General features: G+C 34.7%; 1 protein-coding gene across 1 annotated transcript in view; it reads right to left on the bottom strand.

Annotated features, from left to right (window-relative positions):
- Positions 1–16,950, bottom strand: part of GABA-B-R2 (gamma-aminobutyric acid type B receptor subunit 2) — a 355,669-nt gene that overhangs the window by 71,319 nt on the left and 267,400 nt on the right. The window contains exons 3-5 of the mRNA XM_090405802.1: positions 14,360–14,527; positions 8,527–8,628; positions 1,367–1,432 (exon numbers count right to left, since the gene is read on the bottom strand). Coding sequence (XP_090261928.1) covers positions 1,367–1,432; positions 8,527–8,628; positions 14,360–14,527 — 336 coding nt within the window. The remainder of the gene's footprint in view (positions 1–1,366; positions 1,433–8,526; positions 8,629–14,359; positions 14,528–16,950) is intronic.

Consider the following 16,950-nt stretch of genomic DNA (forward strand, 5'->3'; position numbering starts at 1 on the left):
TGAGCGGATTAAGCGTGAGAATTTGTCATCATTATTTTTATTTTATTTATTTCTTTTTTTGAGAAGTGTCTAGTATAGACCAAACATGGACAAAATATAGAGCAGATCCCAGATTATGCAACAGGTTTCTTACTTTTTCTGGGCGAGATTGCCTTACAAAAAGAATGTTCTCTGCTCTACAGACTTGGCATACTAATTACAGCTTACTTTATATAATTACTTACTCACTGTCTCTTCCTCTTTGGCTCAAATAGAACATCTTAAACGCACATGACATTTTAGCCAATTCAGGTGATGTGCATTGAATGCAGTTTTATTTTCCCCAGTATTTAATTATATTTTTTGAGATACTGCAGATGTGTCGGGCAGCAATAGATTTGATGATGTCAGTATTTGGAAAAGGCATTTATTATGGTGGTTTTCGGTATATTGTTAGTGATACCTTGCTGTTAACTAAAATGTTGATTGTAGGTAATCTAACTCAGTTAAGAGCGATGCATTATTTACAGAAATAGCTATTTAACCACAAGCTCATTTTTTTTTTTATAATGGCATTATTGCTGGTTGTGTGGTGGCATGATTGTTGGGAAAAGTGTTGGCCTACATGCGTCAGTTTCCTTTGTGTAGAGAAAGTAATGCAGCTATTTGAAAAGCGTGTGCGCAGTGTGTTTAAGAAGAGTAGAATGTCGTTGATTTCTTTTCTAGTCAAGTGTATTCGTGTTGCCTATTTAAGTGCACTAAAATAGTTCTGACATGGCCTGGCGTGATGTTCAATAGCTAATAGGTAATTAACATAGCAGAGTAATATTGTGGGTTTGTATGTCAACCACCATATGAACTTGAATAGCTTATCAGTTAGCACAGCATCCATCGAATTGAAACCTGTGGATTAAAATCCAGTTTACTACGACAAGACGTACCTTTAGAAGTGTTTTCAACCGAAGTTAAGATTACATTAATGGATTCATACGTAAATTAATTTTCGGATAAATTCGCTTTGTCATTTTATTTCAATCTTTTGTAGAGAAACGTTTGATGAACTTATGTAACGGAACAATTATAAGAATAATGATAAAGTGTGGTTCACACATGTCAATGCATTACGTTACAGCTCCGTATCATAAAATGACGAAGTTGAATTACATTAAATTATAAAACATTTAATTCACCAAATATTATTCATTAAGCAATATAACAATTATTCAACTATTAATAATGAACATTAGGCAATTATAATTTATTAATAATAATCTTGCTTAGCTTAGATTGGAATTTTTAATAAAACTATAATAACTACGTATAAAATCCGCTTTTAAAATTCTGCTTTAAATAACATGCCATATAAAATGAGAAAGGATGCACCAACCTCGCAGAAGATCTTCCTTGCCCATTCTTCGTCGAAATTACCGAGTATAATACGGACGTCCTTACCCTATAAAGATAAAATAATCATCATATTAAGGCAGTAGGTTCGCATCACTGCAGTTTCGTTTCCCATACATTATGTTCTCAAGGCAATAACCCTGAAAGCTCAGTTCAGAAAAACAACAAGTAAACATTTCACCAAGAAGATCCTCTCGTCGAGGCGCGTGCATTTGTTGTAATCCCGCAACACGTCGTTCTTCCCGGTGGTCAGACGGCTGTTTTCGTACGCACAATGGGTTTTGTTAATGGATGTTCACTATGCTCTCGTGCTCTTTACTTGTTGCCAAAGATATTACCTCGCTGTCCTGCCCAAACAAACGGTGCATTGCCGCCGGTTATAAGTCTCCTTTATGTCCAAGCGCGGAACTCCATTAACAGTTCTGTTCAGTTATATTGTCAGAAACGTACAGTAACCTCCTTCCTCGTGACAAGGGAAACTTTCGCTAGCATGCGTGTTTTGCGCTACTAACACTAAATCTCATGATTATAGCAAACAAACAAAATAAACCAAACACGCTGTCGTACTCACGTAAGAGGTAACCTGAGGACCGGTTGTTTGGTGCTCTGAGCAGCTGCAAACAAAAGATTTGTAATCTTGTATGCCTTGCATGTAACATGCTGCATGTTTCGCACTGATCTGATTATAAAGTTGCGCATATAAAACCGGATATGCAGAACGTAACCGTACAAGAAAATTAAATAAGTGGAATTGGTCCCCTAAGAAATTTTAATGTTTCAGTTTATTTCTTTAGTGTTGTCAACCATTTGCACCTCTTGTAGTGAAGAATAACTGAACTAAGATTTCCGAAGGCAAATTGCTAACTTAAAGCTGAAATATGATTCTCCGGATTTGATTAAAAGTTATTACTGTGGGCCAAATGGGAAAGTTTTAAGGAATTTCGTCCGTTTTAGGGTTAATGAAAAGTTCTTAAGTTAGATTCATTTCTTAGAAGAGAAATGAATTTAAAAGAGACCGTTTTCCATTTCGCATTATCTTGACTGATGACCATACAAAGCGGTATCTCTTACATCACTGAATTCACAAGGAATAAAAAGAAGGTGAAAATGCAAAACTGCAATTAGATTTAAAAACGTTGGTGTTGTGATAACGGAAGACGCCGTGAGGTCAAGATATTTATGCTGTCAGTTAGATGTGTTCTTTGGCCGGTTTGTTTTGTATGCAGAATGATCCTGCTATCCTTATGAGACTGGTTATCTCACCTTAAAGAACCTTTATGGTTCTAGTTATATATTGGGTTTTATCCTTTATCCGAGTGTTAGCAAACAAAGTTTGTACCTGAAGTACTTTCAGGACTGGAACAACTCATAAAGGTGGTATAAGTCCTCATCACTTGCCTTAGTATCTCCCATAATGCCAAGCACATCTCCTTGCGGACATGTATAATTATTATTATTATTATTATTTTCGGGCTACTCCAGGGAGTCCTTAGACTCATCGAGGGAGTCCCTAAACACCATGTCCACACAACTATACGACATTCTCACAGCATCTGTCACACCTTGCCTTGAACTCACTCACTCACCATGTCATAGCACCCACAACAGACTCTGGCAGCTTATTCCACTCATTTACCACTCTAAAAGTAAAGAACCCAGCTCTAACACCCCTGCTAACCACACTCTTGCCCAGCTTCCATAGGTGTCCCCTAGTTCTCCCACCACCAGTTCTGATCTCAAAAATATCCTCTGAATTAATCCTATAGAATCCTTTTAGCAATTTGAATGTCTCAATCATATCTTCCCTTTTCCGCCTATCAACCAATTTCTGCAACCCACAAATCTTCAACCTGTTCTCATATGGTTCATTCCATAGACCTGCTCTCATCTTAGTCACTCGCCTCTGGATCCTCTCCACCTCCTCCCCATCAAGAAGGAACCGAGGTGACCAAATCTGGGCACAGTAGTCAAGATGAGGTCTTATCAAGGCTCGGTACAGAGGTACAATAACTTAATGCTTAATAACTTAATACAATAACTTAATGCTATGCATTAAGGGAAGAGCCGCTAGCCAGACCGGTTTCGACCTTTATTGAGGTCTCATCAGTGGGAGCCACACCCACAGGTAGTGATACTAAGGTGGAGGTAATGGAGAAGTCATATTCACCTATACGCCTGAAAGTACCTCAGGCACAAACTTTGTTTGCTTACACTTGGATAAAGGATAAAACCCAGTATATAATTGGTAGCATAGCCAAGTGAAACACTTCCATAAAGGTTTATGGAAGTTATCAGTTAAAATACCTACGATTGGTTTTTTATTAGATTTTTTTGTAAATTCTAAGAAACACAGAACAGTGTTTTTCAAACCACTTTATCATGCCACTTCAGGCCTCCAATAAGTAGGGGTGGTCTAACACTGCGCAATGAAATTCATGTCCTACCTAAAACATTGACAGATATCTATCTGGATTCGAACCGTCACTGTTATTTAGAGCGACTGTACGTTAACTAGCTCAGTTAATTTAGAAACAAAGGGAAATGCAATTCAATGTTATGAGAAATTAACTAAACGATACCATAAACAGTTTCTTTACATAATAAGCCCAGAGATCCGCTATAATAAGTAAACCTGGTTTTTATAAGTCTGATGTTCAATGATAACAAGGTGATTAATGTTTCTTCCATAATTGCTGTTTGTGTGTTTGAGTTTCAGCAATAGAAACCTCTTAGCTCCATAGGAGGTCCACAGTGAGAAGTCATTATAAATGTTCTCCGCATCCTACACGGGGTTCAAGCGTAGGTTTTGCAACCGAAGTGTGTTGTTTCCACTACTCTACTATGGAGGCATTCCAGACAAACTCAGTGTAATATCCGTAGACTTAAAATACTTTATAACATCAGCTCTAAACACTACTTTATGTAGAGTCAAAATAACTGTGTGACATATTTTATGCAAAGCAAAAATGCGCATCGATACCTGTTATCTTTCTCCTGATCAAATGGTACACGTTATTAAAACAACTAATAACAATGTTATCAGTATTTGTTTTTCATGTTATACATTATATTACGAAATGTTTGATCGCATAGAAAATGAAATTAGCAGTGATCTTAATGAGTAAAATGGGCTTTTATTTATTCAGAGGTAAGCTGGTCAGCATATTGCTTGCAATTAATCGAGCAGATGTATGTATCCTCCTAATTTCATCTGTAGATGTTCTGTTCAGTTGAATTTTAGCAGTTTTTCACGCTATGGGAAATGCTCGAAGTCTTAATCGTTTATAAAACCACGACCACACATTTTAACTGAACGGTGGACAGCGTTCTCATCTTAGAACAACTTGTCTTTAGGATATGTGCCTAATGTACTAGATGAGAGAGTCAAGTCGAGTTTGTTTTGACCTGATTTCGAGAAAAAAGCATACTAGCAATACATAAGCAGATAATTTCTATCCAGTTTAATGCGCTTTGTTATTGTTTATAAATGTCACCGCGAAAGGTTGCAGATCTATAGTATATTAATAATGTAGTACGGCTAAGGGTTAATAATCTGTACAACCTGACGAAGAGACTCAAATCTTAATCATTATCCAAGCCCACTTCAGGCCTCCAGTAAGCAGGGTAGTTGTCTCACATAAAGACTCAAATATCCATATCCGCCGTTTGATTAGAACTCATGACTTGTAGGTTGAAGGGCAACCAAGTCGGCTGTAGTTTGTGTACAACACGTGACTCAGCCGACCAGATGAGCTTCTTGGAATCTGTAAGACACTGAAACTTCCTCGTGCTTGTTATTTATTCATTTTTAAAATCGTTTGAGATGTTTGGTCTACAAGAAAGATGATGTATTGTCCGACTTGCCTGTTTATTTATATTTAATTTTTTTACGGACTCTTCCCATTGCTCACGCAAGATCGCTGGAAAGGATGAAGGGGTCATAATGGTTCTGCAGTTCAACTTTACTTTTCCAAACGCTTGTTCTTCATGACTACAATTAACGTTGGTTTGCCATCCGCCTATGACATAGAAATCGTGGGTCATCTGACATTAACAAAATTGATCTTAATAGTATAGCGTAGAAAAAAAGTGAATCTTCCTGTAAACAATTTCGTAAGATTAATTCTTCATTGGTTTTATAATTGTAATGATTGTGACAAGTTTGCAATTAGTGAGCAATCCTAGCAGGGCTGCCACTCCTTGGAATTGTTCCCAAGATCTAGGGAATTTAGCCTCTACCTAGGGATCTAGGGATTTTTAATTAAAAACTCCCAAAATCTTGGGAAATTTGAACAAAAGTTTGAACTTTAATATTTTTGTCATATTTTACTATTATATTCACGAATTTTTTTTTTTTTTTGATAAATCTGATAAATAAAACGTTTTTGCTCTGTTCTGGTTTCGTTTTCCCTTTCTTATCACACAGGTTTTACATCGTTACATACATATAGCGCAACCTCTTCAGTGTTATCGTAGAGATCCTTGTGCTTGTACAGTGTCTGACAAATTGTTTAAATTATCAATATTTTTACTTATTTTCATATTTATGCTACTTCCAATCCAACCCTATGGAGCCATCAAAGAAAAAAACAGAAGTGCTATTCTCAAGCATTTAAAGAAGATTGGTTAAAATATCCTGAATTAAAAGATTGGCTGCAGCAAGACGGGAACAGCAAAGATACCCGTTACTGTAAGTGTTGTAATATTACATTTAAAAACGCAAACAAATCTGCACTAATAAAGCATAAAGATTCAGCCAAATATAAAAGTAATTATCAGTCTGCTAAGTCGACAGCTGTTATTACTCAATTTCTTAATAAAAGCGTCAACAGAGGATAAACAATTAGCCAGGAGTGAGTTAATAATTGCGAGCTTCTTTTCTGAGCATAACGTCCCATTTTCTCGTGTTGATCATTTTGTAACAATATGGAAACGCGCATTTCCGGATAGCCAAATTGCTGGAAAGTTGGCAATGAAGAAAACTAAACTTTCTTATATTATTCAGGATGGAATATCATTCCATGAAAAGTCTCAACTTACCGAAATATGCAAGAATCAAAAATTTTCAATTATAATAGATGAGAGTACAGATATCTCCGTCACTCAAATTTTGGTTGTTGTTGTACGGTATTTTGATACAGATAAAAAAGATGTAGCTGATGCATTACTAGACATAGTATGTGTAGAGAACGGAAGTGCTAAAAGTCTTTACAGTGCTGTCAAAACGCTTCTGCTGGACCATGGCATTCCCCTTAGCAATATCATTGGATTTGGTAATGATAACTGTTCTCCATGATGGGCGTTAACAGTAGATTTTAGAAACTGTTGAAAGATGACGTCCCATCTGTTTTTGTGATGGGTTGCGTTTGTCATTCATTTGCTCTATGCGCTAGTCATGCAGTCAGTGTTTTACCCTCACACTTAGAAGCTTTTCTAAAGGATTTAACCTCCTACTTCTCCCGCAGTGCTAAGCGGCAAAGAGATTTTGTACTCATTCAAGAAGCTGCTGATATAGCTACACATAAAATTCCCAAACTTGCTCAAACCAGGTGGCTCTCGAGGGTAAAAGTGGTATCAACTATTTTAGAACAGTATGATGCATTAGTTCTATACTTTCAAAATGAATCGAGGACAGATAAAATTGACAATTCCAAAAATATATATGATACACTTACTGACCTTGGAACCAGACCAATGCTTTTTTTCCTTCAGTATATTCTTGAAAAAGTAAATACACTTAATATAGATTTTCAATCAGAGCATTTCAGGTTCCACCAACTATTCCTAAATGTATCAACAGAATATCTCAATTTACTTAGTTGCTTCATTAAAGATGAGATTTTAAGAACAGCTAAATTATCAGTGGTAGAGCAATGGCGCACTTAATTAGAAACCCTTTCGAAGATAACTCTATTTTGTTGAGATTTAAAATGATTGTTTAAAGGTTCTTGTGGAACTTAGTTCGCAAATAAAGAAAAGATTTGTCTTCGAAGAAGACGGCATTGTTGCAAAATTCGTAATTTTGCAACAATGGACCCAAAATCTTTTGGGTCCAAGATTTTGGACCCAAAAGTTGCTAGTGACCTTAGCCAGTCACTATCCACCATTATTCCTCTTGTTGCTCAATTCCCCTCACTTGTTGATGATATTAGGTTAAATCAAATAGATGATGAGTGAAGAAGTTATCGTCTCGTAGCATCAGATCTATCAATTCCTAAAGATATTAGCATTCCTCGATATTAGCATTCATTGATTGACATAAAAGATGGCATGAATAATAATAAATATGGTTTACTGTCATATTTTATGACAGATCATACTATTCTGCTGCATCCATCTGCATACGTGGAGCGAATTTTCTCACAAGTGAATTGTATAAACACAAAATTGCCGAATTCATTAAAAACAGAAACCGTGAGAGACTGAATCCTAGCAAAGCAGTGCTTAGCGAGACAAAATGCAACGTCTTCTTCTTGGGAGCCGCCGAAAACATTAATCAAGGAATTGGAAAGTCACACAGTTCATAATAGATATAAAAATCGACTTAATACCACAAAGCAGCAAAGAGAATGTGATCAGTTACCAGAAGATATTGGCGAGGAAGAAGAGGGAGGAAATGTCAATTAAAGTAAGTTAAGCATGTATTCTTCGTATAAAATAAACTTATACATTTTTTTAAATGAAAGTATGCTTTGTTACAGGAAAAGAGAAAGAGGGAATTAATAAAAAAAAAATTAATAAAAAAAGAGCAAATTTTTAAGTCATTTTTCTGATCAGATAGTAGATAACTATTTAAATGTCAATTTTTTTGTATTTTATATTATGTTTTTAATTTATGTGTAATGTTTTAATTAAACCATGCAGAATTATAAATTGATAAAGCATATTTAAGTGCATAGTTTGAGTTTTTTTGCATATTTAAGAGCATATTTCGGATGTTTTAAATGTTTTTAGTGTATACGTGAACGCATATTTTGCACTTTTTTACAACCTAAAAATCCGAGCCCTAGTTATTACTACCTGGGGAATTTTTGAGGTCTAATCTGGGGAATTTCGAAAAATGTGAGTGGCAGCCCTGAATCCTAGTATTCATGCAAAAGGAACTCGATTATGAATGCACCAAAATGTTTTATGGTTGTTTACCTTTAGTTTGTGTAACTCATTCTGAAGTTCATCTGCAAATCCTTGGGTGGCGGCAATCGTAACACTGGCACTATCCAATTCCGTTAGTAATCGGCTGTGGGGCTGAAATTGTTCATAAATCACAATTATTGTATTTTATATATACAATTATTGTATATATAAAAAAGTAAAAATTGCTTGGAATAATATTCAGAACTTTAAATAATAATTAGAATATTTAGTACTTAGAATAATAGTTAGAATACTATTTAGAACTTAAAATAATATTAGTACTTGCGTAGAATAATACTTTACCTCATTAAGTGATTGTATTACCGTAATTGTAATACAGTTTATAAATATTAGTACAACTACGGCGGGAACTAACTGGCAGTGCGAAATATATTTTATTTTGAGAAAGAGAAATGTCAGAAAATCCTATGTTTAAAGTAAATTGTTTTGCGGGGGAGGGGAAAGCATTCTCCTTTCAGTATTAACAGTAAACATGCCAAAGAAGTTATCTCCAATTCTCTCATAAACATATTTCAATAACCTGTTCACTTAACGATATACAAATATTTGTGATCTGACATTTAAAGATGCAAAATAAATAAAGGACACATGTAATCACTGACAAAACGAATCTACAATTAAATCCCCAAATTTAATGTCATTTATTATGCTACTAACCCCCATAGTCATACAGTACGATGATTTCACAGCTGAATATGAAGCAGCATGACGAAATCTTCTCAGATCCGTCCATTGGTGGTTTTGGTTTGTTGACTGTTTACGTTACGTCAAGCAACTAAATCCTTTTAAGCGAGTATCTCATTGTGTCTTACAACAAAGAAAGATGAAGTTTCCAAAGGGTGGGAAAATATCTCTGCTAATTCAGAATGAGAACACAATTTACTTTCAGTTGACAGCCATTATGAAGGTTCTTGGCATCTTAGATGGAATTCGATCCTAGATCTTTTCATCCATTCCGACTACACTCTGGAAGTGCTGACAGTGAGTAGTTGGGTCAGCCTGAAACATCTGCGTCAGGCATTACAGCTTTCGACCTTCGAGTCAGACCCAGCATATATTCTGTTTCTCTATATTATAGATAAAAAAATAATTTCGATACTCCCATATATACGAGTATCATTTTTTGCACACTGTACTCCTGTTCTTAAACTCAATGTTTAAAAAAATGCATTTACGAGCCCTGAATATGATCTCCGTTTTGACGCATCATTGCTCTTCAACGTTTGTAATAATTTTTTTATTCTTTTTTAGGTAATTTCGCGTTTGATAAGTCGAGTAACTTCAACAGAAAGCTTGTCAAGCGACCAAGGCCACGTGGCCAACGTATGCTATAAATTCCACGTAGTCTTCTAACCGATTTGTTTGTTCTGCTGGATGAAAATCCTGACACCTCCATATCAGTCTGGAGAGCTTATGTCAGGACTGTACTGGGGAGGGGGTTAGGAGGCACTTGTCATTTCTAAGATTAGATAGTTGACGTTTTGCCTCGCATTGTCATTGGTCACTGTGCATTTGACCTGAGATTCGTCAGGTTCTTTCTACATTTCGAAGTTAGATTTCGAGGAATATCAGAAATAGAAACTATTACATCATTCTACTGGCCACGCTTTACAGAACTTTTAAATTAATCCTCGAGTGTTGTTTATAAGCATGCAGTAGTTTTATTCTAACAACAGATATCTAACTGTAGTTCTACACCAATTTCTCAAATTGAAAACATTAAAATGACCAAAGGACCATGTTTGTACTTGATCCTAGAAACGATTAAGCAGTCCTGAAATGGTGGTTCTTGTATAATAAAAGAAGCATAATAATATGAATGAAGAGCACTTAAGATTGAGATGGTAAATTATTGATTATAGAACACAATGAATGTGATATCTAAAATATGCATTTAATATAAAAATTAGTTCAAAGCAAGTAAAAAAGTGTATTGAAGTATTCAGTTTCATTTTTTTTAAAGATCCGTTCTTGATTCCGTCACTTGAGGGCTTTCGCCTGGGTGCTCATACGGCCAACATTGATGTAATTTATTACTAAAAATAGAAATTTATCCACATGACTGAAGCGAATAAATTGCCAAGACAAAAGATGCTCTTCAAGATGGAGGAGATGCTTGCACAGCAACTGAAAAGTCAACATGCGGAAAATAAACAAAAGAACAAATATGAGAATGGCAGCGAATGTCTTCGATGATGATCTGCTTGGAATATATCTCATATGAAACCCACATGAAAATTCTAAGAGATTTTTAGAGAAAGCAAACAATGTGATTTGAGATATTCTTTAGCTTAAGCGCTGACTGTTCGCAAAATTCAGAATTTTTATTTACTGGAATAGTCAGAGTTTAGACTTTCATAATAACATTCGAACGTATTGTGTGGTGTCATTCTAAATTATAAAATTATCACAGAAATGCTTTTTCTTTACGTACAAACTAAAAAGAAAACATTTTTATCCAAAATGATTCTAAAATAGCGGCAAACAGAAAAGCTTATGCCCTACAATAAATGAACTTTTGCTTCTTGGCGTGCAGCCAGCATACAAAATTCAAATAGACTGATTATTTCCTAGAAAACAATATTGCAGTAATAAATTTGTTACAGAAAAAAATGACTAAATATCAGTGCAATTAGTTTTTCCTAATATATAATCAAAGTATAGAACAGTCACTTCACCATACATTTTTAACAATGAACCAAAAACACTTTTCAATGTTACTTAGGATCTGAATCCCGTGTAAAACTCGATGTTACGTATGCGAATGGTTGACTAATTCACTTAGCGAATAATTTTAAAAGTATTACTTCATTGTTCATGATGATTTTTTACCTTAGTTTTGCCACTAGCCCATTTGTATAACACCTGACATTTTTCTCTCCTTTACATTTCTTTCTCTGCAAATGAACATAAAAATAATTTGCTGTAGAAAGTTCTGTTGTCGTTTTTGTATTTAATTTCTTCATAGTATTTTTTTTGCGTACAATGAATAAATTAAACATCTGCATAGGATAGGCCCTTGTTTCTCCCAAATTTTGTATTTTAATTAAAATTATAGTTTCTTCCTTTACTGCATTCTGTATTCAGTTAGGCTTAGCTAAGCCTACTATTATAAAAATCCTTTTAAAACCGAAAATTAACAAAATAGGCCTTGTCTATTTTAAAGTTTGAGGTTTAGTTTTGTAAATTCATACAATGATAAAACTATTACATATTGTTAGTACTCCATGGCCTTCCCCATCGAGTGGGTGTGGAGTATGCAAAGTTGGAAAGTTGAGTGCTCTCCTGATTTTATTTCATTTTATTATTTTTAAGGGAATGAGTGATGAACGTTTAATGGCTCTTCTTACTCAACTTCGCTACTGAATACCGATGATAACGACCTTTGTGTGTACACTCCAAGCGATTCTCCTCACTTTATAGAACCGTTTCTGGTGAAGCTGAACAGTTGAGGCTTCACGATAGATAAAGACCAAATGTCATTTCAACAGATAAATAAAATTGTGGATATCGATTTATTGACACTGTATGGGTCTGTGACTACTCTGGTAATAGAACTGACAGGTGCTCGCTTTTGGTCTGCCAGTCCTTGGAAATCTAATGATTCTCGAAATATGACACAGAAAAGAAAACGGATGTGTACTAGATGTAGGAAAGAAACTCGAGAACTTCAATCATTATCGTACATACACTAATACACCGAAATGGACATGATATATTACACCATCCAACTAGTAGTGAGTATCATCTTTCTTGGATTCAAATATACTTTTGTATAGAAAGTTATTCGTTGATTTTCCCAAACACTGTATTAAAACAACTAAATTAATCGTTTTTATTAAGTGTAGGCTGAATTATGTACTTCAGAATGCAATCACATATCTTTTATCATTAATACGTTTTGCTATAAACTTAGGTTATAGTTGCGCCTACCCTTACTTAATTTTATGGATTTGTTCTCATTTTCAAGCTCTCCATACGGTATTCGAAGGGATATTTACACTTCATATCAGAATAAATCTTAGGAATGAAAACAGTAGGTATTAACATTTTTGTATACACGTGAACACACGTTTGTTCTCTTCCTACCTCTTTCCCTATCAGTGTACAATCGAGACAGTTCTTCTTTTTTGTGCAGCGGTAAATTGACTGATAATTTGGGCATTTTCATTATGCTTTTATCAGTGCTGTATAGTCTGAGAAAAGATCATTTCTAGGGAATGTAATACTGGTAAATAGAGCACAAAGCATTTATTAATTACCGGTTATTCGGTGTTTTCTACTTGTATTTCGGTAAATCAAAAACATTTTAATATTGACTAATTTTGTAATATATAGTTAGTTTTTTTTTTTTTAATAAAATCGCTCAAACCTTAAGGTGTCAAGTGGTTGTATAGCTACAGATTCACATTAGCAGTCCACTGCTTGCATTGTTACCTCAAATATTTCGTAAATAATTTAACTTTACAGCATGAGTAACTAGTCAAGTTAACACGATCACTCGAAAACTCTCTCGTGTGTTGTATGTCTGCTTATGCGTAACCCTCTTGACCTTTTAACATATCCCTTCAACATCTGGCGAGCACATTTTTACAAACCGGTAAATGTATTTGGCATGTCAATTCGGTAGACTTTTATTTCTATAAATATAAATGATGACTTTTTGGGAAGAATTTTTCACGACACAGGGTCATTCCATTACTAAACTACCGATAAATATACACAGGCTGTTTTTTTATTATTGGTTACTTTGAATATACCAACCAAATATAGAATTTCCCTGATTGGTCTCTGATACATTCTGAAGCGAACAGATTCCCTTATATATATTTGATTTCGATGCCCCTCTCCGCTTGTTTCATAGCGAATCTTTAAAGTTTTTTAATGCTGTATTTACGACAAACTTATATTCCGTGATTTTGTATTCTTATTGATCGTTGAGAGAGAGCAGTAAGTAGCACCCGCTGTTTCATATTTCAAATATTGTGTCAGATAGTGAAAACTCAAAGGTAAGAATTAAAATATTTCATTTGGCTTGACATTTAGCAAAGGAGGTATTGAAAAGAGATTTGTAAATATGGATAAAAATTCACCCTGGTATCATTTTAAACGTACTGAAGCGGGAGATGATTGGTTGAAGTGCATCTTATTCGTATTAAAAAGTTATCGATTTACTGCACACATACTGTGGATATTAACAATTCTCCTGCATCTCTATTGTTTTTAAGCCATAATTTTTGATTCGACTCCAGATATTTCCCATGTTGACCAAATGACTATTGTTGTAAGTTACTTACTGTCCATTGGGGAAGTCGAAATATATTTGTTCTTTATTCCAATCAAACAGCATAGCAGTCAATACATGGAAGAAAAAGCAACTAAAATGTTGGCGGATATGGATATTAATATTAAAAATTCAGAGGACAGATATAATGTCGCTAACATGGCTGGCCAAAGCCTTCAAGCTTGGGTTAAAGGAATATAGAACAAAGCATTTTTTTTCTTTCCATGCGCTAGTCATTCTTTGAAGTTAGATCATAATTTAGCTGCCGACAGTTGTAGTCATGAGTTAAGTTATTTTGATTTAGGTCATAATTTATTTACATTTTTTGCTGCGTCTACTCGTAGATGGAATAGTTTAAAACACAAACTTATAATCACCTTCGTAAATCTCCCAAGTACACACAAGCAATATATCAAAAGCAAATTATCAACAGACTAATCCATCTCATAGTACCATGATTAAGGAATTTATTTACGCACAATAGTTAAATTTAGCCAAAATTATCTAATGTCTGTTAACAGAAAAAATATTACTTACCAAGGCATATCTTGGCTTATTTTGGTACAAGGTTCCTACTCTGGTCCAGTTGAATTGCCTCAGCAAGGATACTCGGGCAGGATTGAACGACGACTCACTCGGAACAACACGAAAAAAGTTGGGATAACTTTCTTTCGTGTACATCGGATGAGTATCTGCGTATGTGAGCTAAAAATTAAATGAACACGAACAACTGTATAATGAAAAGAGAAATTTTAAATGACTAAATTATGTTTAATTCCTATACAACGATTATGCATGTTTGGCGCAATAGACTGTTCTAAACGCAGTAGTGGAGGGAGAAGATGTGAAAGAACAATAATTCCCTCCGAAAAGACGATCTGTGTGCATAGTTTTAAAATGTGGCTGCCACCTACGAAAGGGGGGGGGTAAGCCTATGCTGCATTATTACGGTAGATTTTTTTATTTTTTATTTATTTTTTTATACATAAATCATATATGGAAAATTTTCAATTCACTTAAGGTCTCCAATGAGCAGGCGGTGGTCTCACACCGAGCGATGAAGTTCATCTAAAACCTAAAATGCTAAAATAGCATAAATGGATTAAATGAAAAATAAATATATAAAAAAGTCCTTAACTTGGCCAGGGTAACCAAGGACATTGGTACGGTATATACCATCCCTAGGCAAGCAATATTTTGCCGCCGCTAAATTCAAGAAAATTTGTAAATCAATAAAAAAAATGGTTGAGATAATTTTGCTGTCTTTCCCTTGCCGCTTCTTGGCATTTTCCTAGTGGGTTACGGCAGTCCTGCACAGTATTAATGTACTCAAGGTTTACAACCATTTTGGGTGGGAGTCATAAAAAATGCAATGATGTCCTTGGTGACCCCCCCTTGCCTGAGGTTTTGTTTTGAGGTACATCATTGAGGGGGACGTGGCTTAAAATACTTTAATCAGTTCTTTTAATCAGCACAATCTTCATTATGAAAGTTGGTTTAGTTGATTGTGTAATGTCAGAACAGTATCGAAGTCGCCTTACATACACTTCTCGCTTGGCTTAGATCTTTCGCTTTCTTCTAGAGCAGGGGTCGATAAATGTCTAGGGATCAAAAGGGAGTTTGCATTTTCAATGTTCTTTGTGAATTTCTCTAAGTATTTTATTTAAATTTCTTTAAATATTTCTTATCGAGAAGCAGTAATAAAGTAAAGGACTAAGGAATTATTATTTTTAAATCTAGAAATGTATTATTGATAACATTTATTCATTTATTTAACATGATGGGGATCGATGAGCGATCAAGGATTCCATGGAGAGGTCAAGAGTCCGAAAAGTTTGCCGATCCCTGTTCGAGATTCCATCTAGAACGTTCGAAACTTTCCTGTGCATAAACAGAAAAGATGGTTTTCGACAGTGGTCTGAATTCTTACATGAATTTTGTGCAGATGTGTGGATGCTTAGCAGAATTCTTTCTTCTAAAGTCTGCAACTAAATGAAGAAATAGCCGATCAAAATTTTCCTTTAGGAAAGCTCATCGTAAAGCTTCTAAACAATCGCTTTTTCATAGTTTAAGTGTCCTGTAGAAGAGCGATGGTATATGGAAGAGTAACTAATGTCTGAAGAAGGAAGAAAACATGAAAATGCCTTTATAATTCTGTAAGACACAGTATTATGGTCGTTGTTTTTGTTCAGCCTGTATTTATGCTGTAGGATTTTTGGAATGGCTAGACCATGTTGTGCAAGGGCCATTAGATATTGATAAATCGAAAATCTTACTGGCTTGGATAAAAATAAACAAGGGGTTTGTTTTTTTTCTTTTTCTTTTTTGCTGTTTAACTGCAGGCTGTCGAAACTCGCATTATCCTAATAATGCAAAGTTTACTCTTAAAAGAATTTGAAAAGAAGTACTTTACGTGCACAGACATTTTCGATCATGATTAAACTGTTCTTCAATTTTGAAAGATTTTTACAAATAAATTTACAAATTTATTTGTAAATAAATGAAGAAAATAATTGTCTTATTTTAGGAGCATGCAGTTTCTCCGAGCTGCACAGGACATAGACAAGAAGTTTAGAAGCAAAATCTGCAATTTGTATCGAAAATCACCCTTAACATTTCTTGAAATAAGATGGTAAAAAGACCACTTACGAGTATGATGCTATTAGTGATGACTAATAGTATCATACTCGTAAGTTGCAGTTTACAGAGCAAAGAAGAACAGGAATACAAATATTTTCTAAAAAATAAAAATTAGAAACAGTAATGTTTTTAAGTATTGTTAGAAACATTATGTTTCTAAAGGGAAGAGCCACAAGTAACTTTCTTCCAAAGGGAAGAACTACAGTAGGGAATAAATTAATTCGAACACTCGCATTTTAAAGATTTTAACATTTTGATTTCGCAAGAAAATGAGTACAAAAATGTTTCCTTTGTGTCACAATTTAATTTTGTGGGCCGTAGTGAAAAAGTCTCTTTTTCACTACGGACCAAAAATTATCTGTAGGATTAATGTCAGGAGTGTTATCTGGACTGAAATAATTTGATGTTGTGATTTTTGAAGAACCCTTTCACTTTTTTCGAAATGTGGCATGGAGCGAGATCCTGTTCGAAGATGAGTTTTTCGTCTT

Source organism: Typopeltis vanoorti, chromosome 15, assembly GCF_054136105.1.
Source record: "Typopeltis vanoorti isolate ZY-2024b chromosome 15, IOZ_Tvanoo_1.0, whole genome shotgun sequence".
Classification (NCBI taxonomy): domain Eukaryota; kingdom Metazoa; phylum Arthropoda; class Arachnida; order Uropygi; family Thelyphonidae; genus Typopeltis; species Typopeltis vanoorti.